Source organism: Equus przewalskii, chromosome 1, assembly GCF_037783145.1.
Source record: "Equus przewalskii isolate Varuska chromosome 1, EquPr2, whole genome shotgun sequence".
Classification (NCBI taxonomy): domain Eukaryota; kingdom Metazoa; phylum Chordata; class Mammalia; order Perissodactyla; family Equidae; genus Equus; species Equus przewalskii.
Genome location: NC_091831.1, coordinates 56,501,940 through 56,524,531, shown reverse-complemented (window position 1 = coordinate 56,524,531; position 22,592 = coordinate 56,501,940). Strand labels below are relative to the sequence as shown.

The following is a 22,592-nucleotide window of genomic DNA, read 5'->3' as shown; positions in this document are numbered from 1 at the left end:
ATTCTCTCAGAAAGGCCTTGTAATTTTCATTATATAGGTCCTTCACTTCCTTATTTAAATTTACCCCAAGGTATTTTATTCTTTTTGTTGCGATTGTGAATGGTATTGTGTTCCTGAGTTCTTGTTCTGTTAGTTCGTTATTGGAGTATAGAAATGCTCCTGATTTATGCAAATTGATTTTGTACTCTGCAACTTTGCTGTAGTTGTTGATTACTTCTAAGAGTTTTCCAATGGATTCTTTGGGGTTTTCTATGTATAAGATCATGTCGTCTGCAAACAGCGAGAGTTTCACTTCTTCCCTCCCTATTTGCATTCCTTTTATTCCTTTTTCTTTCCTGATTGCTCTGGCCAGGACCTCCAGTAGTATGTTGAATAAGAGTGGTGTTAGAGTTCATCCCTGTCTTGTTCCTGTTTTCAGGGGGATGGCGTTCAGTTTTTGCCCATTGAGTATGATGTTGGCTATGGGTTTGTCATATATGGCCTTTATTATGTTGAGGTAGTTTCCTTCTATGCCCATTTTGTTTAGAGTTTTTATCATAAACGGCTGTTGGATCTTGTCAAATGCCTTCTCTGCATCTATTGAGATGATCATGTGGTTTTTATTCCTCAGTTTGTTGATGTGGTATATCACGTTGATTGATTTGCGGATGTTGAACCATCCGTGTGTCCCTGGTATGAATCCCACCTGATCATGATGTATGATCCTTTTGATGAATTGCTGAATTCTGGTTGCCAAAATTTTGTTTAGAATTTTTGCATCTATGTTCATCAGTGATATTGGCCTGTAGTTCTCTTTTTTTGTGGTGTCCTTGTCAGGTTTTGGTATCAGCCTGATGTTGGCCTCATAGAATGTGTTAGGAAGTGCTCCATCTTCCCTAAGATTTTGGAATAGCTTGAAAAGGATAGGTATTAAATCCTCTCTGAAAGTTTGGTAGAATTCCCCAGAAGGACAGGGATACATTCTGAGAAAGTGTTAGGTGATTTCGTTGTTGTACAAACATCATAGAATTTACTCACACAAACCTAGATAGTGTAGCCAACTACACACCTAGGTTGTACGGTACTAATCTTACCGTCGTCATATGTCCAGTTCATCATTGACCAAAACATTGTTATGCAGCCCATGACTAGTCTGTTTTCTTTTCTCGAGTTTTCCACATGTCCCATTTTTCATATTCCTTCCACCTCACTTCTGTCTCTACAATCAAACCTATGTTCTGGGGCCAGCCTGGTGGTGTAGTGGTTAAGCTCCACGTGCTCCACTTCAGCAGCCCAGGGTTTGTGGGTTCAGATTCCCCAGTGCAGACTAACACCACTCATCAGCCATGCTGTGGTGGCGACCCACATACAAAAAAAAAAAGAAAATAACTAGAGGAAGATTGGCCACAGATGTTACCTCAGGGCAAATCTTCCTTAGCAAGAAAAACCCCAAAAACAACAACAACACAAACCTATGTTCTGTTTTCATATGGTTTAGTCACACTGTAAATTCTAACATAATCTTATTGACTTCCCCAATGCATAATGATATGCATAGCACCTTTATCTATTTACATGTAGCAGTAAAAAGTACTGTGTATATTGTTGTATTATTTACTTAAGAATAAAATCCATCTCCCATGATATAGACTCCCTTGATATCTAGTATAGTTATCAAGCAGGCCATATTAGTAGTCAGAAAATATCGAAAGGTGTCTCTTTGCTTTTTCAGACTTTCTTGGTAGTAATAGCCCTTTAAAAATGTCCCACAAGATATACTATAAAAGGATTTCAGATGTTCTTGTTAAATTGCTTTCAAGTTAAACTGAGTGTAATATAAAAGGCTCTTTCTGCAGAACAGCTTCTAAGTACATTCTTCTTGTTAACCCTGCCAGTAGGGGAACTTATGTAGTGATAACTTGGTACTCTGAATTTTTTTGAAAGAAACTATCTCAGAATAGGATTTGTAGAGTCATATTTTGCTTGTGCTTATACTGCTTTGGCTTTGTTTAGCACAGTATAGTGAGAGAACCATAAGTCTTTGGTGATATCCTAAAGCCTCCGGTGATTCCCCGCGAGGTATCCAAGAATTTAGCTGTCGATGAAGTTAGAGGGAACAGTCCACACAAGACTGCCCTCACTTCTGATACCAATTGCAAGTTTGAGGGGTTTCCCCAAACCACCCTCAAGTTCAGTAATTGCTACAAACCCTCACAAAATTCACTGGAAACTATTATACTGACATTTACAGTTTATTACAGGGAGAGGATACAGATTAAAATCAGCCAAGGGAAGAAGGACCTAGAGTGGAGTCTGGGAAAGGTACCAAAAGCAGAGCTTCTGTTTTTCATCTCCCTGTTAACTCAGGGATGAGTTACTTTCCCAGCATCCATGTGTAGCAGTACAGAGTATTGCCAACCAAGGGAGCTTACTGAGCGTTGGTGCCCAGAGTTTTTATTGCTGCTCAGTCACATACTGCCCATGTGGCTGACCTTTAGTCTCCAGATCTTCTGGAGGCAGAATTGATAACTGTATGGCCCAGAGTCCCCAGGCAAAGACACTCCTGTGAGGCATGACATTCCAGAGGCCTATAGGTCACCTCCCAATAGCTGAGTGCAAAGCTAGACCTCTCTTTGGATAAGATTAATTCCTCACTATACAAGATACCATCTGCAAATTTGGTAACATATTTTTGGAGATTCTAGCACTTTATACCCTGAGCATATGTGGAAGTTTTCTACAAGAAAGTGTACTTTTCTGTTCAATGAAGTGGTAAGCTTTCATTATAATTTCTGTTATTATTTCCTTCATAAATATCTCTCTCTTTTCATTTCTTCTTTCTACTTAGCATTCCCTGTGCCCTATCCTGTGCTTTCTATTTGAAGCTAATTCACTGTTAAAGAACCTTAATATAAAATACCTTATGTTTCGCTGTTTCTCTGCCCAATAAAAACAACCTGTGGCTTATTTTCCTCACTTTGTTTCCATATAACATTTTAATCTACTAAACACTTTTCAAACATTTTGTCAAGATTAACCAAGTCATAAAGTCTGAGGAATATTTTCTGCATTTTCCAGATGGGAAAACTGAGCCATAAAATTAGTTCAAGACCAAGTTAGGCTTAGGATTAGTTTCCCTCTTTTCTACCTAAATTCTCCACATGGGGTGCTTAGTTGCTGAAACCAAATTTCATTATGTTTAAGGATAATTTTATGATCACAAGATATCTGAAACAAAGGTCTTATATTTGTACATCTATAAGGTGCATGTGGAAAGGGTAAATTTTGTTGTAGATGTATTTTGGTCTACTACATTAATTCAATATTCTGTAGCAAAATATATGAAATGCTACTTTGAATAGAAATAGTTAAATTTGGACACTAACATTGCTCTTTCCTCATTATTGTTACATTCTGCACTGCTGTTTTAGGATGTCAACCATGGATTAACTGAGGTAAGTTTGGTGTAATAAAGTCTCACATTCAGAGTAAGATATACTCCGTTTTGTCTTAAGTGATAGGAGAGCCAGAGGTTCCTCTTTTGTGTAACTTTGCTATATATGTAATTATTTTTAAAAATGAGTGTATAGAAATTGCCCTATATAACATTTCAGAGGAATTTTCTGAAGAAAATTAAAACTTCTGTTTTAGTTAACATTATACCTATATGATGCCTTTCGATAATACTTACTTTAAAATAATTCCTATCCTCCTACAGTCTTCCAGTATAAAATTTAATAATTTGTCCTCACAATATAAGAAAGCAAACTTTTAAAATTCTACCAATGCCTACCCAATAAGGCAGAAATATTTTATATTAGAGAAGTAAAAGATCTTCAGTTTTTAAGCTTATAATCGATACTTGAAATAGTCATAAAATTAAATAAACTCTTTCGATATGATCGTCTTCCTCACTTTGTCTAGTGTACTATTTTAATACATAAAGTTCTAGCACTTTGCCTTACATAATCAACAACTCTAAACCCCCTTTTTAACACTTGGGAATGTTGTGATGCTTCTTTTATACTTCTGTAATAGACTTTAGGTTTTGTTGTTTTGCTTTGCCTTGCTTTTTTCCCAGCACTTGAACCAATGAACCATTTAGAGTTAGCTTTAAATTATAGGCCTAACATTGTTTGCTTCCTCATCCTCGAATAGAAGTAGCACATAGGATTATGAAATCATAGAGTTTTGGAGCCAAAGGAGACTTTAGAAATCACCTCTGTTTTTTTTGTGTTTCAGAGTAGTAAAATGACTTTCTGTCATCAGTAGCTAGTTAGTGACATAAATACAGGATGGAGGTAAAAATTGTTATATGAACAACAGTGAAGAATGATGATTTACTGTATGGTTAATATAACTCAGCATGTTGTCTATATGTTGAGAACAAAGGGTTGATAGTCTTGTATTCTGTACTGATTGGGCACTATTGGATTATTTTGTTTGTTTTTGGTAGCCATAGTTAAGAGATACTTAGACAAGTTGAAATACATTTAAAAGAAGGCAGTTAGGGTGGAGCAGAGCTGGAAACCATATTATTTTCAGAATGGCTAGAAAAACTGGGAATGTTTAACGTGGAAAAAAGACAACCTAGGGAGAGCATGAGGACTTGAAATACTTGAACTGTATACACTTCCCTGCAGGGGCAAGATAGAGACTAAAATTCAAAACCAAGTGATGTATAGAAATTCAGATTCAGACTTAATGTAAAGAACTTTCTAAGCTAACTTAAAAAGAAGTAGATTGTTTCATGGTGTGTTAAGTCTTCTCTGGAAGCCATTATAGCAGGGGCTCTGTGTCAGGGCTGGCACAAAAATATTGCCTTATTGGGTGGATGGTAGGAATAAATCCTCCTCCAACTTCAAGAATCTGTAACTGGTAATTCTTAGCTCTTTGTATTTTTCTGCACTTTTAAATGCTTAGAAATCAATCTCTGCATTACTTGCTAGGATTAATAATTGTCTGTAAGGTGACTAATGTCTGATAATGGTGATAATAGATCAGTTCTCCCAACTTTAAAGATTGACAGAGAATACTACTACTAGTGGTGCTTATTTTGTATGTTAAATGAATGAACAGATTGTTGGGCTCATAATAATGTTGGCACCCTAATGGCAGACAGTAAATATCTATTAAAAGAATGAATAAGCAGATTGCTTATTATTGGTCTCAGTTGCTAGAGTAGTAGCCCTAACATATAAGACATGGGTACTGTATTTAACATAGGAACCCCCAATTTTGGCATAAATTTGCAGCCTAATTCACTGAAACGTAGAGTAACGTATGTTAAGCAAAAGATACTTGTTATTTATAATTTTATGGATTCTCAGTATGCAGTTCCCTCCTAAAATTGGGAATTGGGGTTATTCGTATGCCTCATCTAATTATCAGTAAAAATTCTGTATTTGAAATAAGCAGTGTGTTTTATTTATGACTCCTGAATGACACACAAGTAAATAAACCAAGAATATGATCAGCTTTACAAGAAATGACAGTACCTACAAGTAATATGTCACAAACCAGTTTGTACTCATAAGTTAATTTTTTATTTCCAGTTGGCAGATATCCCTGTTACAATCTGCACATATCCATTTGTATTTGATGCCCAAGCAAAAACTACTCTGTTACAAACAGATGCAGTCTTACAGATGCAGGTAAAATATTATGTAATACTAATTTGATTTGAAAGTGGTTTTTGAATTGTTTGTGTGATGTTTTTATAAAGTAAATATTTGAAACTTGCCTATAATCGGTAATCTCTGAGGACATTTTGTACCTTTGTGGGTTGTCTTTTGCAAAGATGGAAGTGACTAGAGGTGAGGATATTAAAGTAGGAGGCGTTTGATCACTTGTTAGGAAGAGGATATGAAATTTCCTTGAAAAAAATTTTAGTAATAAATAAAGATTTTCCTGAGGTTGGTCTCTTCCTCCCTCTCCTTTCTCCCCTCTAGCCCCTCCATTTTATGTTGAGCGTTCTTTCATTTATAATGAAAGATTTTTAAAACTAGTTTACATTATGACTTTGAAGGGCTACAGTAGGTTCACTTTATCATTTGAACCTGTAAATTAGAAAGTTTTTGAGTTTCTTCCTCTGGTATTGAATATCTAGAGGCTGAGGACTAAGAGAAATATGAGAAGAGACCTTGGGCACTTAATAATTCTAAAAATGCTTTAAAAAATTAAAGCCTATCCAATTTTTTTTTTATTAATGTTATGATAAATTACAACCTTGTGAGATTTCAGTTGTACATTTTTGTTAGTCATGTTGTGAAAGCCTATCCAATTTTGATAGCTATTTTCATTCCTTTAAAATAAATGCATTTGATATTCTAAATCCCTCCAAATATTTAAATAGTAATACTAGAGGGGATTTTAGAGATGTGCTTTATTTCCATTTTCATCAACAGAAGAAATAAATATTTTTGTTGTTTTCTATAGTAACAGCTAGTAAACCGCTTTTTTGGCTGTCTTTGTCAAAACAGTAAGTTAATCACTTGGTGCTTTTAATATGGGATATTCCATTTTATAACAAGAACACAGGGAAAACCATAGGAAAAGAATAGAGCTTTAAATGGTAAAAACCAAATGCTTGGTTTGTGAGTGCATATGGTGATCACTCTACTAGATCAGAATTTCAATAATACCTTCTTAGCCAGGCTGTTCCTTATTCCCTTCAGAGGTTTGTTTTAATGCTGTTTCCTTTTTCTCGTCACTCTCCATCCCAATTACATTTTGAGAAACAACAGTGTTCAGATTTATCACTATTATTATAGTTCCATGCGTACTTAATGGTATCATTTGTCATACATTAATATAAAAATACTCAAATTTAAAATTATTTATGCTCAGAACATAGTTAAGTTCTTTTGCTGTACTAAATCCTGTTAGGTGCTATGTGAATTCAGTAGTCTAAGAATTATTATAGGAATTATAGCATATCTATAATTAATACATAGGGGTTAGTTTATTCAGTCACAATAGCTTCTTTATAGCATTGCTATTAAAATTTTAATCTTTTGTTTTCTAGATGGCTATTGACCAGGCCCACAGACAGAATGTCTCCTCTCTTTTTCTCCCAGTGATTGAATCTGTGAATCCCTGCTTAATTCTAGTGGTGCGCAGAGAAAATATTGTAGGAGATGCAATGGAAGTCCTTAGGAAAACAAAGAATATAGACTACAAAAAGCCGCTCAAGGTAATGTGACATTTTCTATTGTATGATTAGGACGTTTATTCAGGAAATATGTTTAAAGTTTTTCTGTTTGTTTTCAGTGTATCTTTGAAACTTAGTAAATAAAATTATATACTCTTGAATTTTTTTAAACTATTAACTGCTGAGCATTTATTCATTATTAATACCAAATTATAGGGTCTCCAGAATATGCTTTCATTTCTTTGCATTCAGTGTTTGCATTATGCTATTTTAGGTTATATTTGTTGGAGAAGATGCTGTTGATGCAGGAGGGGTACGCAAAGAATTTTTCTTGCTCATCATGAGGGAATTACTGGATCCTAAATATGGCATGTTTAGATATTATGAAGATTCAAGACTCATTTGGTTTTCTGATAAGGTAAAAAGTCCAGCCATCTAAAATACTTACCTGTATATGTATATAGCTATTATGTATCAAGTAAATAAAAGAGTTACTACTGGATTTCCAACTTATTTTATTCAGAGATCTGCTTTATTACAATTTGAAAATTACAGACTTTTGGATTTGGACTCACTTAAACAGATTAATGCTTATCACACTTTTCAAATTAGCAAAATAAATTAAGTAGTGGTCAGCCTGAAAATAATGTTGACTGTTCCTTCTGTTGATTTAGATTTGAAGGTTGAATAATAATTATCAGGTAAACTTTTCTTCTGAGAAAACTTAATTTATCATTAGGGATCATTGATTTCTCTACCTTAATCATTTAGGGCACAGGTAACTACTCAGCAAACTACAGTCCAAGAGCTAAGTTCTTCCCAGCACTTACTTTTGTAAATAAAGTCAAGCCTCCTCTTTACCTGTTGGTCATGGCTGATTTCTAGCAACAGGTAGCAGAGGCAAAGTTGAGTAGTTACTGCAGAGAACCGATGGCCAACAAAGCCTGAAATATTTACCATCTGTCCCTTTACAAAAGAAGTTTGCTGACCCCTGAGTTAGAGACTGTAAGTGAAATGGATGGCTCAGTTTGTAGAACCCTGAGTTGAAAGAAATTTGAATAGAATATTTATGATTGGTTCTAAAAACCTTGATGTATTATTTGTTCATTCTTCCAGGAGGCTCGCTGTCCTTTGTGGTATCAGCAGTCATTGATGATCAGTGCCTGAGCTCATTAATTTAATAGGATTTGCAAAATGGCACTACTCTAATTCTACCATTTCTTTTGCTTGGATACTTCTGTGTAGAGAAATTTCCCCATATCTACTATTTGATTCCTTGTAATACAGTTCATATGGGAAAGAATTTTCTCTCTTCAGTTACCAGTTTTTCAAAAGAATGAATATGTTCATTAGCATACTCCAGTGCTGACAATTCATTTTTTGGTTTTGTTTTCAAATACTATTATATATTCATGGATTTAAACATATTTGATGTTTTTCAAATCATTGAAGTTATCATCTTTATTGATGTCATGGTATCCCATCTTTGTCCAGAGAGAGCTCTTCAAATTGGCATCTGAGTCGTTTTGACACAACCTCAGTACTCTTTGGTTACTTCCTTGCTACCTGGTGTACTTGGTATAATAAAATGTTCCAGACTTATACAATTACTACCAGAACATTTCATCACCTCAAAAGGAAACCTGTGGGGCTGACCCTGTGGCCTAGTGGTTAAGTTTGACGTGCTCTGCCTCAGTGGCCTGGGTTCAGTTCCTGGGGGTGGACCTCCACCACTTGTCAGCAGCCGTGCTGTGGTGGTGACTCACATACAAAATAGAGGCAGACTGGCACAGATGTTAGCTCAGAGCCAATCTTCCTCAAGGAAAAAGAGGAAGATTGGCAACAGATGTTAGCTCAGGGCCAATCTTCCTCAGCAAAAAAAAAAGAAAAAAGAAAAAAGAAAAGGAAAAAAAACCTGGACACATTAAACAGTTACTGCCCACTTCCTTCTCCCTCCAGCCCCTGACAACTACTACTCTACTATCTGTCTGTCTAGGTTTGTCCATTCTTGATATTTGCTCTAAATGGAATTGTATAATATGTGGCCTTTTGTGTCTGGCTTCTTTCACTTAGCATAATGTTTCCAAGGTTCATCCATGTTGTACCATGTATCACTACTACATTCCTTTTTTATAGCTGAATAATATTCCATTGTTTTGGCTATACTGCCTTTTGTTTATCCATTCATCAGTTGATGGACATTTAAGTTGTTTACCTCTTTTGGTGGAATATTGTCAATAGTGCCACTATAGACACTCACATGCAAGTTTTTGTTTGCACACTGTTTGTGGTTATTTTGGGTAAATACCTAGGAATGGAATTGCTGGGTCATATGATAGTTGTTCGGCTTTTTGAGAAAACACAAAACTATTTTCTGCAATGGCTGTACCATTTTATGTTCCCATCAGCAGTATATGAGGATTCCAGTTTCTCCACATACATCCTGGCCAACATTTGCTATTTTCTTTTTTTTTTCTTTTTTATTATGTATTTTAAAATATGTTTTATTTATATATTTGTGTCTTACTATAGTGGGTGTGAAGTTGTATCTCACTGTGGTTTTGATTGCCTTTCCCTAAGGGCTAATGATGTGCTTCTTTGGCTGTTTGTATATCTTCTTTAGCAAAATGTCTTTTTTAAGTCCTTTGCTCATTTTTTAATTGGCTTCACTTTTTGTTGTAGAGTTTTTAGAATTCTTTGTATATTCTGGATACTAGATTCCTAACAAATATATTATTTACAAATATTGTCTCCCATCCTATGTGATGTCTTTTCACTTTCTTGATAATGTCCTTTGATACAAAAGTTGTTCTTTAAAAAAATTATTTTATTGAGGTCACATTGGTTTATAACGTTGTATAAATTTCAGCTTATAAATTATTATATTTCAGCTTCTGTATAGACTGCACCGTGTTCATCACCAAAAGTCTAGCTGCCGTATGTCACCATAGATCTGTGTCTCTTTACCCCTTTTGCTCTCCCCCACCCCTTTCCTCTGATAACCACCAGTCTGTTCTCCTTATCTATGTATGTCTGTGTTTATCTTCCACATATGAGTGAAATCATATGGCATTTGTCTTTCTCTGTTTGACATACTTCGCTTAGCGTAATACCCTCAAGGTCCATCTATTTTGCTGCAGATGGCACAATTTCATCTTTTTTAGATCTGAGTAGTATTCCATTGTAGAGAGAGATATATATATATATACACCACATCTTCTTTAACCATTCGTCCATTGGTGGGCACTCGGGTTGCTTCCAAGTCTCAGCTATTGTGAATAATGCTGCAGTGAACATAGGGGTGTGTATGTCTTTTCCAATTAGTGTTTTCATGTTCTTTGGATAAATACTTAGAAGTGGAATAGCTGGATCAGTAGATATTTCTATTTTTAATTTTTTGAGAAATCTTCATACTGTTTTCCATAGTGGCTGTACCACCAGCAGTGTATGAGGGTTCCCTTCTCTCCATATCCTCTCCAACACTTGTTATTTCTTGTCTTTTTAATAATAGCCATTTTGACAGATGTGAGGTGATATCTCATTGTGGTTTTAATTTGCATTTCCCTATTAGTGATGTTGAACATCTTTTCATGTGCCTGTTGGCTATCCATATATCTTCTTTGGAAAAATGTCTTTATATATCCTCTGCCCATTTTTCAATTGAGTGGTTTGTTTTTTTGTTGTTGAGTTGTGTGAGTTCTCTATATATCTTTGAAATCAACCCCTTATTGGATATATGATTTGCAAATATTTTCTCCCAGTTGGTGGGTTGTCTTTTTGTTTTGTTGATGGTTTCTTTTGCCGTGGAGAAGTTTTTTAGTCTGATGTAGTCCCATTTGTTTATTTTTTCTTTTGTTTCCCTAGTCAAAGGATACAGAGTATTCAAAAAGATACTGTTAAGACCAGTGTCAAAGAGCCTGTTGCCTCTGTTTTCTTCTAGAAGTTTGATGGTTTCAGGTCTTAATTCAAGTCTTTAATCCATTTTGGGTTAATTTTTGTGTATAGTGTAAGATAATGATCTACTTTGATTCTTTTGCATGTGGCTGTCCAGTTTTCCCACCACCGTTTATTGAAGAGACTTTCCTTTCTCCATTGTATGTTCTTGGCTCCTTTGTCAAATATTAGTTGTCCATTGTTGTGTCATTGTTTTTATTTCTGGGCCTCAATTCTATTCCATTGATCTCTGTGTCTGTTTTTCTGCCAGTACCATGCTGTTTTAATTACTACAGCTTAGTAGTATATTTTTGAGTTCAGGGAGAATGATAACTCCAGCTTTGTTCTTTCTTCACAAGATTGCTTTGGCTATTCAGGGTCTTTTGTTGTTCTATATAAATCTTATAGTTCTTTGTTCTGTTTCTGTGAAGAATGTTGTTGGGATTCTGATTGGGATTGCATTGAATCTGCAGATTGCTTTAGGTAATCTAGACTTTTTAACTGTGTTTATTCCTCCAATCCATAAGCACAAAATCTTTCCATTTCTTTATGTCTTCTTTGGTTTCTTTCAATAATGTCTTAGAGTTTTCAGTATATAGGTCTTTCACCTCCTTGGTTAAATTTATCCGTACGTCTGTCATTCTTTTTGTTGCGATCATAAATGGGATTGTATTCTTGATTTCTTTTTCTGCTAATTTATTAGTGTGTAGAAATGCAACTGATTTTTGTAAGTTGATTTTGTACTCTGCAACTTTACCATATTCATTAATTATTTCTAATAGTTTTTTGTTGGATTCTTTAGGGTTTTGTATATATGGAATCATGTCATCCACAAGAGTGACAATTTTACTTCTTTCCAATTTGGATGCCCTGATGCATTTTATTTATTTTTCTTGCCTGGTTGCTCTGGCAAAACTTCTAATACTATGTTGAATAAGAGTGGCAAGCATACAAAAGTTGTACATTTTGAAGTCTTATTTTTTCTTTTGTTGCTTGTGCTCTTGGTCATACCTAAGAAACTGTTAACAACTTCAAGGTCATGAAGATTTACCCCTGAGTTTTCTTCTAAGAGTTTTATAGTTTTAGTTGTTACATTTAGGTCTTTGATCTATTTTGAGTTAATTTTTGTCTATGGTGTGAGGTAAGAGTTCAACTTCATTTTTTGCATGTGAATACCTAGTTGTCCTACCTTTGTTTGTTAAAGAGACTGTTCTTTCCTCATTGAATAATCTTGGCACCCTTGTCAAAAATTAATTGACCATGGGGCTGGCCCAGTGCTATAGTGATTAGGTTCACATGCTCCACTTCAGTGGCCTGGGGTTTGCCAGTTTGGATCCTGGGCTTGGACCTACACACTGCTCATCAAGCCATGCTGAGGCACCATCCCACATACAAAATAGAGGAAGATTGGCATAAATGTTTGCTCAGCAGCAATCTTCCTTAAGCAAAAAGAGGAAGATTGGCAACAGATGTTAGCCCAGGGCCAGTGTTCCTCACACACACACACAAAAATTAATTGACTGTACATGTATGGATTTATTTCTGGACCCTCAGTTTTATTCCAGTGATATATATGTCTGTCCTTATGCCAGTACCACACTGTCTTGTTTACTGTACCTTTGTAGTAGGTTTTGAAATTGGAATGTGTGAGTCCTCTCACTTTGTCCTTCTCATTCAAGTTTGTTTTGACTATTAGCAGTCTCTTGCAATTCTGTATGAATTTTATAGTTAGCTTTTCTATTTCTGCAAAAAAGGCCATTGAGGTTTTGATAGAGAATGTGTTGAATCTGTAGATCAGTTTGAGAAATATTGCCATCTTAACAATGTGGTCTTCCAGTCCATGAACATGGGATGTGTTTCCATTTATTTAGGTCTTTAATTTCCTTCAGCAATGTTTTGTAGTGTGTACAAGTCTTACACCTCCTTGCTTAAATTAATTTCTAAGTATTTTGTTTATTTTGATGCTATTGTAAATGGAATTATTTTATTTTATTTTTGGTTTATTGCTAGTGTAGAGAAGAAATACAACTAATTTTTGTATGTTGGATCTTGTATCATGCAACTTTGCTGAATTCGTTTATTAGCCCTAATAGTTTATTTTGTGGATTCTTTAGGATTTTCTGTATACAAAATCATATCATCTAAAAATCCAATAGATTTAATTTTACTTCTTTCTTTACAATTGGGATACCTTTCTTTCTTTTTCTTCCCTGATTGCCCTAGCTGGAACTTCCAGTACACTATCAAATACAGGTGGTAAGAGTGGACAGGCTTCTCTTGTTCCTGATCTGAGCGGGATGGTTGCTGTGGGGTTTTATAAATTCCTTTTGTCATGTTAAAGATGTTCCCTTCTATGCCTAGTTTGAATGTATTTTGTTGAGTATATTTATCATGAAAGAGTATTGGATTTTGCAAATGCGTTTTCTGCATCAGTTGAGATGATCATATGATTTCCTTCCTTCATTCCATTAATGTGTAATGTACTACACTGGTTGATTTTCTTGTGTTGAACCACTTTGCATTCCTGGGATAAATCTCACTTGGTCATGGTGTTGTAATCATTTTGATATGATGCTGGATTCAGCATGTTAGTATTCTGTTGATGGTTTTTCCATCCTTATTTGTAAAGACGGTCTGTAGTTTGCTTTTGTGTGTGTGTGCTGTCTTCGGCTTTGGTATCATGGTATTGCTGACCTCATAGAATGAATTAGGAACTGTTCCTTCCATTTCTTGAAAGAGTTTGAGAAGGACAGATTTTTGGTGATAATTCTTTAACTGTTTGGTAGAACTTTCTTGGAAGTTTTGTGATTAGCAATTGAATCTTGAATCTCTTTCCTTGTTAGTGTTTGTTTATTTGTTTTTTATTTTCTAGTTCTTCTAGTGTCAATTTGGTAGTTTTTATGTTTCTAGGAATTTGTCCATTTCATCTAATGGTTAGCTGTATTGTTGGCATACAGTTGCTCGTTGTATTCTCTTATAATCCTTTTTATTTCTGTAAGATTGATAGTAATGTCCCCACTTTCAATGCTGATTATAGTAATTTATCATCGTCTACATTAATTTATCATCTACAAATCCAGTAGATGTAATTTTATTTCTGTCATTACAGTTTTGATACCTTTATTTCTTTTTCTTGCCTAATTGCCCTGGCTAGAACTTTCTAGTACACTGTCAAATACCAGTGGTAACAGTGGACATGCTTCTCTTGTTCGGATGATTCTTCTCTCTTTTTCTCTTGGCCGTTCTAACTCAAAGTTTATCAATTTTGTTGATCTTTTAAAAGAATCAACTTTTGGTTTTGTTCCTTCTGTGTATTGTTTCCTGTTCTCTGTTTCTTCTATCTCCACTTTAATCTTTATTATTTTTCTCCCTCTGCTAGTTTTGTGTTTAGCTTGCTCTTCTTTTTATAGCTCCTTAGGATATAAAGTTAGGTTATTGATTGGAGGGTTGTGTTGTTTTTATTTTTTGCTGAGGAAGATTGGCCCTGAGCTTACATCTGTACCAGTCTTCCTCTGTTTTGTATGTGGGGTGCTGCTACAGCAGGGCTTGATGAGCAGTGTGTAGGTCTGTGCCCAGGATCCGAGTCAGCAAACCCCAGGACACTGAAGCAGAGCACACAAACTTAACCACTATGCCACCATGCCAGCACCTTTCTTTTTTAATTTAGGTGTTTACGATTATAAATTTCCCTTGAACAGTGCTTTCCCTGCATCCCATGAGTTTTTTTAATGTTGTGTTTTCATTTTTTTTAAAGAAAGTTTTGTTTTTTAGATCGACCCTGAGTTGACATCTGTTACCAATCTTTTTTTTTCCTCTTCTTCTCCCCAAAGTCCCCTAGTACGTAGTTGTATATTCTAGTTGTAGGCCCTTTTAGTTCTGTTATATGGGATGCCACCTCAGCATGGCTTGATGAGTGGTGCTAAGTCTGTGCCCAAGATCCAAACTGGTGAAACCCTGGCTACTGAAGCAGAGCACGCAAAGTTAACCACTCAGCCAAGGGGCTGCCCTTGTGTTTTCATTGTCATTAGTCTCTACGTATTTTCTGATTTCCCTTGTGATACCTTCTTTGACCCATTGGTTGTGTGTTTAATTTTCACCTTCGTGAATTTTTCCTATTTCCTTTAGTTATTGATTTCTAGTTTCGCTTCATTATGGTCTGAGAAGATTTTTTAATGATTTTAGTCTTTTTAAAATTATTGAGACTTAATTTTGGGACCTAACATATGGTCTGTCCTGGAAAATGTTTCATATGCACTTGAGAAGAATGTGTATTCTGCTGTTGTTTGATGGAGTGTTCTATATCTCTTAGGTCTAGTGGTTTATAGTGGTGTGCAAATCCTCTTTATTGATTGATATTCTGTCTGATTATCCATTATTTAAAGTAGGGTTACTATTATTGTAGGACTGTATTTCTGCCTTCAGTTCTGTCAGTTTTTACTTTATATATTTTGAAGCTGTATTGTTAGGAGTATATATATTTGTAAATGTTACATCTTCTTGATGAATTGATGCTTTTATCCATATATCTTTGTCTCTTTTAACAATTTTTGTCTTAAAGTCTACTTTTGATATTAGTATAGCCATTCAGTTCTGCTTTGATTATTATTTACATGGAATATCTTTTTCCAAACTTTTACTTTCAACCTAATTGTGTCTTTGGATCTAAAGTGAGGCTTGTAGGTGGTATATAGCTGAATCATGTTTCTTTGTTTTCAGTCCGTTCTGCTGGTCTGTGCCTTTTGATTGCAGAATTTAACCCATGAACATTTAATGTCATTAGTGATAAGGAAGCACTTCTGCCATTGTGCTATTTGTTTTCTATATGTCATATTTTTCTTCTTCACTTCCTCCATTACTGCCTTTTTGTGTGTGTTTAATTGCTTTTTTCCTAGTTTATTGTTTTGATTCATTTCTCATTTTCTGTATGTATTTCTGTTATTTTTTTAGTAGTTGCTCTGAGGTTACAATTAACATCTTAAATTTATAACAATCTAGTTTGAATTAATACCAACTTAACTTCAATAGCATATAGAAACACTGCTCCTAGAACAGCTGTGTCCCTGCCTCTTTATTTTATCATCATAACTTATAGCTTTATACATTGTGTGTCCATTCATAGAGATTTATGATTATTTTATGCATTTTTCTTTTAAATCATATAGGGGAAAAAAAGAGGATTTACAAATCAAAAATACAATAATATTGATCTTTTTTTATTTTAGAGGAAGATTAGCCCTCAGCTAACATCTGCTGCCAATGCTCCTCTTTCTGCTGAGGAAGACTGGCCCTGAGCTAACATCTGTGCCTGTCTTCTTGTACTTTATATGTGGGACACCTACCACAGCATGGCTTGCCAAGTGGTGCCATGTCCACACCCAGGATCCGAACCAGCAAACCTGGGGCCACCGAAGCGGAATGTGTGCACTTAACCGCTGTGCCACAGGGCCGGCCTCTCATATTAAGTTTACCTGTGTAGCTGCTTTTACTAGAGTTCTTTATTTCTTCATATGGCTCTGAGTTAACTGTGTAGCATCCTTTCCTTTCAGCCTGATGGGCTTTAGCATTTCTTGTAAGATATAGGGAAGATCTGGTAGCAACAAACTCCCTCAGTTTTTCTTTATCTGAGATTTATTTCCTGGATATAGAATTCTTGCTTGACAGTTTTTTCTTTCAGCCCTTTAAGTATGTCATCCCACTGCCATTTGGCATGCATGGTTTCTGATTAGAAATGAGCTGTAAATCTCATTGAGGAGCATTACTACGTGATGAGTTGCTTCTCTTTTGCTACTTTTCATGCTCTCTTTATTATTGGCTTTCAGCACTTTGATTATAATGTGTCTGGATATGAATCTCGAGTTCATTGTGCTTGGAGTTTGTTGAGCTTCTTGGATGTTAGATGTATGTCCTTTATCAAATTTGGGAAGTTTTCAACCATTTCCTCAAATATTCTTTCTGCCTGTCTCTCTCTCTCCTCTCCTTCTGGGACTCTACTATTTGTATGATGGTACACTTGATAGTATCACAGGTCCCTTAGGCTCTGTTCATATTTCTTCATTCTTTTTTTCTTGCTCTTGTTCCTCAGAATGTATAATCTCAGTCAACGTATCTTCAGCTTTGCTAATTCTTTTTTCTGCTTGCTCAGATTTCCTCTTGTGCCCCTCTAGTGAATTTGTCATTTCAGTTATTATACTTTTCAGCTCCAGAATTTCTATTTGGTTCCTTTTCGTAATTTCTCTCTCTCTTTGTTGATATTCTGTATTTGATGAGACATTGTTATCCTGGTTTTCTTTAGTTATTTTTCCATGGTTTCCTTTAGCACTTTGAGCATATTTAAGACAGTTGATTTAAAGACTTCATCTAGTAAGTGCAATGGCTGGGCTTTCTCAGTGAAGACAGTTTATATTAATTTCTTCTTTTCTTGTGTGACTAGGCCATATTTTCTTCTTTCTTTGCATGCCTCATAAATTTTAATTGAATACTGGAAACTTTTTTTGTTTAACACAGTTTTTTGTTTCCCACAGTACCTCTTATTCCTCCAGGTGTCTTTTGTTTGTTTGTTTTGTCTTTTTTTTTGTGATCCTTGGCTGTTTTATTCATGTTTAAGAGTGTGACACTGAAAAGCTACCTAGATACTTTATGTGCATGGGCATGTACATTTATGATTTACAGGCCCCATTCATGGAGTGATTAGGTGAGGACCTTCCAAGGGGGAACCCTCAGGTGTCAGCATATGAAGGTTTTTTTACCCTTTGGATTTTCAGGAAAAGCTGTAACCCTGGCTGTCAGTGTTCTAGTAGTATTCCAAAACTAAGAAAGGGAAGCTAGAGTTCTCATTGTTCACTATACAGACCTTCATATGATCCCTTTGTTTTTAATGCGTCACCCTGACCATCAGCTGTCTCAGATTCCAGAGCTTCTTTGGCTTATCCTCTACAGAAAAGCAAAGGACTTTCTACCAAGCATCCTATTTTCAACCCCACTCTAATACCCTGAATTTCAGAGTCATGTTTTACAAAGTGAGCTAGCTGGGCTACCCCTACAGGTGTTGATTAGTACTTCCACTTCCTGAACCTGCAGCACAAATTAGCTTGTTTTTCATTGGCTTTCCCCCTACAAGCTTACTGATTCATTTTTTTCTGCTTTACCAAATCAGTTACCAGCCATCTGTCTATTTTTCATATTTTGTGTGGGGGGGTTTATACCATTTTTATTTCTTTATTCTTGTATAATGGGATTTCAGGAGGAAGAGAGATTAACACATTATTCAGTCTGCCCTCTTTAAGAAGGACTTTCTAAAGTTAAACACAATGTAGGACATCACAGAGGAAAAAGATTAATTTGACCACTGAAAAATGTGACATTTGTGCATAACAAAAACATAAAATTAAAAAGCATATAAGAGACTGGGATGTGAGTAACAAATATGACACAGGGTAATACCCCTAATATATGAGGAATTCAAGTACAAATATATAAGAAAACATTTGCCCCCAAAAGATAAATGGGCCAGGTACATGAAGAGGCATTTCACAAGCACACACAAATCCGTAGTTTTCAGTATCACTAATAGTCAAAAAAACATATACTAAAACAAGTTGTCATTTTTTAACTTAGAAATGTGTGTGTGTGTGTGTGTATGTATGATGAAAATGTGGAAAGATAGGCATTTTCCTGGACTAGAGATGGCGTTATAAACTGGAAGAAGTGTGGAGGAAGACAGTTTGGCAGTATGCTTAACTATCCTTGACTTAGAAATTCTTCCTTGCAAAGCAGAATTTCTCCTAAGGAAATCTTCTAAACTATGGACCAAATATATGCAAAAAAGATACCTATCTTATTTTGAATACTACTAACTGGTTAGAATAACTGACATTTATTGAGCCTTTACTGTGTGCTTCAGGACTGTGCTAAAAACATTTTATATACATTACCCCATTTAATCCTCGTACCCACTGTATGAGATATAAATACTGTTTTTATCTTTTAAAACACTAAGGCTAGATAGTGTATGAACCCGGTCTGGAGCCCTAGATCTAATAAAAAAATTTTTCTCTTTTACCATCATGCTCACAGAATTTTCTGTGACCATATATTACTTCTCTGAAGATAAAGGGAAATAAGCATTGTTTTCCATGTTTTAATAAGCTAAATGTCAAACTATAGTAAGTAAATAGTTAATATAGCAAACCATGATACTTTTATGTGATGTAATATGCAGCCATTAAAAATCATGTTCTGGAAGAGCATTTAATAACATAAGAAAATACTCATGTTGTAATTAGAAAAATGAGAAAACCTTTAATATGTTTTAAAATTATTTTTCTGAACTTACGGTAGATGGAAATACATAAAAATATTTTTAAATCATTGTTTCTGAGTGATTGGATTACAGATGTTTATTCATTTTCTTTTTTATGGTTATTTTCCAAATTTTGAATGTATACAGTTTTTTAAATCAGAAAAAACATTCTAGTGACCATTTCATTTATTAACTTAATGCTTAATGATGTGGAAATACTTGTATTCCTGGGGAACAAAGCCAGTTGTGAAGTTATATGTATGAACTCAGGTAGATTTCAGTTTTGTCTGTCTTGGAAAAGGCATTGGATTTGGAAATGTGCAAAAATACTAACAGTGATACTATTCCAAGAAGATAGGAATAAGCATGAACTTTTTTCTTGTTATTCATTACTTTTTTCTGTATCTTCAAAACTTTCTACTACAAATATGTGTTTTTGTAATCAGAAAAAAATTAATGTTTCAACTTGGAGAACAACTTTACTTTTTTTCCCTTATATTTTTAGACATTTGAAGACAGTGATTTGTTCCACTTGATTGGTGTTATCTGTGGATTAGCAATTTATAATTTTACTATTGTGGACCTCCATTTTCCTTTGGCTTTATATAAGAAACTGCTGAAAAAGAAGCCATCCCTGGATGATTTGAAAGAACTGGTGCCTGATGTTGGGAGGTTAGTTGTAAAAAGAGGAAAGGGTGGGGTGCAGGATATAGGAAATGGGGAATGTACAGAAAGCCTTTCTTTCAGGAATAATTGCATTTTGTTGTTCTTGTTGAACTTCTGAAATAAACAAAAGCCCTTCTAATAAAGGAAAACCCATTGTGTTACTCAGATCCAAAATTTTCTACTGAAAGACTTATGTGTATAAAACCATTTGCTAAGTATTTAATGGTTTGACAATACTTTGCAAATATCAGATAATAAATTTAGGAAGGTAATGTTTCCTGAGAATAGTTAAGTGATTTATTTGGACTTCTAATTGTGATCACCTTTTTTCCTAGCTGGAATAAAAATGGAATAAAAATTATATATAAATAAGGATAAATGTTGAAAATGGGTAGATAATTGCCTTTGTATTCAGAGGAAGAGATAAAAACCTTGGAGTGATTTCTTTTTTCTTCAGCATTGTTTATGTTTGCCATTGTACATCTTCCATTCTGAAACAATAAAAAAGTACAAATTAATAAAAGGATTTTATCAAGAATGAATGAGAAATATATACTTATTCTTATGCAAAATAGTCAAAATACCCAGTAATGTTTTACCTCAAAGGAACATATATATTGTTTTGCAGAAGCATGCAACAGTTACTGGATTATCCAGAAGACGATGTTGAGGAAACATTTTGTCTTAATTTTACGGTAAGATGGAAGGACATAGGGTATCCTGATTATTCATCATCCCTTTTATTTAACAGCTGTGCCTTATGGTTTTTCTTTATTTTGATGAATGGAATTCTTCAAGAACCCTGTAGCTAACATTTATTGAGCATTAACTATATACTAGTCACAGTACATGCATTATTTCATTTAATCCTCAACAATTCTATGAGATTGGTATTATTATCCTTATTTTACAGATGAAGAAAACTGAAAACAATCATCACATGTCAGAGCTAGTATTTATACCCAGCTCTGTGACTATCATTATGCTACAGATCTTTACAAATGCAAGCGGTCCTGTTTATTCAAGTGTTCATTTTTGAGTCTGCAATTACAAGAATATTTAGATAAGCATTGTTTATTGTAACATGAGAATATTAACTAATGAACTTACCACTTAGAAGATTAATTCCCATTCAGACATCCCTTTCTGTTTCACACTAACGTTCGTCCTTACCCATTTTGTCTTACTTACTGTTGAATGGCATACCACAGTGCAAATGCAAATACATTGGAATATTATTTGGAAAGTGAAATTGCAAATCTTGTAAAAGATGCAGAATTTTGTTAATTCAGTGAAAAAGATGTTAAATAACTCATCCAGTTACATGCAAACCATTGACAAATGAGGATCTGGCAGAAGTAGATTAGTTGACAAAGAAGAGAAAATCAGCAAGGGTTATGATAAGACATTTCAGAAGGGAATGATTTGAATATTATAAATTAGACTCTTGGGAAAATGGTCAAATCTTTGGTTTTCTTTCCTTCTGTTTTCTTTTTAAAAACTTTGTGTATTTGTTTTTTTCCCCCCAACAGTGCTCTTTATGATCTTGTGGTCAAAGCTGACAAAAAATACCATATTCTACTATCACACAGTTTGCCAAAAAACATTATGTGCCCCATCAAAAAAGTTTATCCATTATTTGATTATTTTAAGAATTGGCACATAGTACAGATATAAGAAAATTTGGTAGATTTAAGATGTAATAAATTATTTTTATTTTTTTCCAAGAAAAAAATCGATGTGGACTTTTACTATTTACTATGAAATTTTGGTTCCCCTTTTTAGTTGATTCACTTATAACCATATCAGTTACCTTTGAATCTTTATTGACTGAACTGAAACATTATGTTCCAAGCAGTTTAATTTCTAATTTATCAATCACCAAGTTTGCGAATGCTTAGTGTTTCTAAGAACTATGGTAATTCAGACATTCCTTCCCACTACCATTTCTTTCCCAGAGATTTTTAGTGGCTCTTTAATAGCTTTAGAATGGGCTTCAAAGACATTTGTAATCTGGCTTTCTTTCTAAATTTCATTGTATCCCTCCCTTCATACCAAGTTCTGTCATGTCACACAGTATTCTTTCACGTGACTTCCTGTTTTTTAGGGTCATACATTTTCATAACTTGATATTTACTCTCGAATCTATCCTTTTCTTCAGTCTATACGTGCTCAATTGGAAATCCCACCCCCTCTCAATCTTTTAGAGCACTTACTCATCCTTCTAGGTGCTTTTCAAATGATATTTCTTCCTCAAAGTCTTTTATACTTCCTCTGGTTAGAAGTAAGTTTCCTTTCCTCTGTGATCTGGTAGCATTTTGTTCATGTCTCTGTTATAGTGTTCATTTTATTATAATGAGTTGTTTCTCCTCCTTTACTAGATAGCAAATTCCAGAGCAGGGATTTATTAGTTTCTTGTTTTACCATCCCACTCCCACTATAGTGTTTTATAGATAGCAGGTATTAAAAAAGCAGTTTAATAAAAGAGGATAATATTCCAAAAAGAGAAAAGATGCAAAGGTGGGAGTGGTAATACTTATAGGAAAATCAGCAGACTAGTAA

The 22,592-nt window shown here is 34.6% G+C and overlaps 1 protein-coding gene across 17 annotated transcripts in view; it reads left to right on the top strand.

Moving 5' to 3' along the window:
* The window catches only part of HERC4 (HECT and RLD domain containing E3 ubiquitin protein ligase 4), a 141,033-nt gene that overhangs the window by 106,420 nt on the left and 12,021 nt on the right, over nt 1–22,592 (top strand). For 9 of the 17 annotated variants that reach the window (XR_011523882.1, XR_011523878.1, XR_011523879.1 and 6 more), the window contains 5 exons: nt 5,535–5,633; nt 7,007–7,174; nt 7,407–7,550; nt 19,870–20,036; nt 20,659–20,725. Coding sequence is in view for 8 of the 17 variants with exons in the window: in XM_070563888.1 (XP_070419989.1) it covers nt 5,535–5,633; nt 7,007–7,174; nt 7,407–7,550; nt 19,870–20,036; nt 20,659–20,725 (645 nt within the window). In the remaining 9 variants the exon portion in view is untranslated. Of the gene's footprint in view, nt 1–3,410; nt 3,435–5,534; nt 5,634–7,006; nt 7,175–7,406; nt 7,551–19,869; nt 20,037–20,658; nt 20,726–22,592 lie in introns of all 17 variants that reach the window. The other 8 variants (XR_011523885.1, XR_011523866.1, XR_011523864.1 and 5 more) reach the window with 1 other exon arrangement.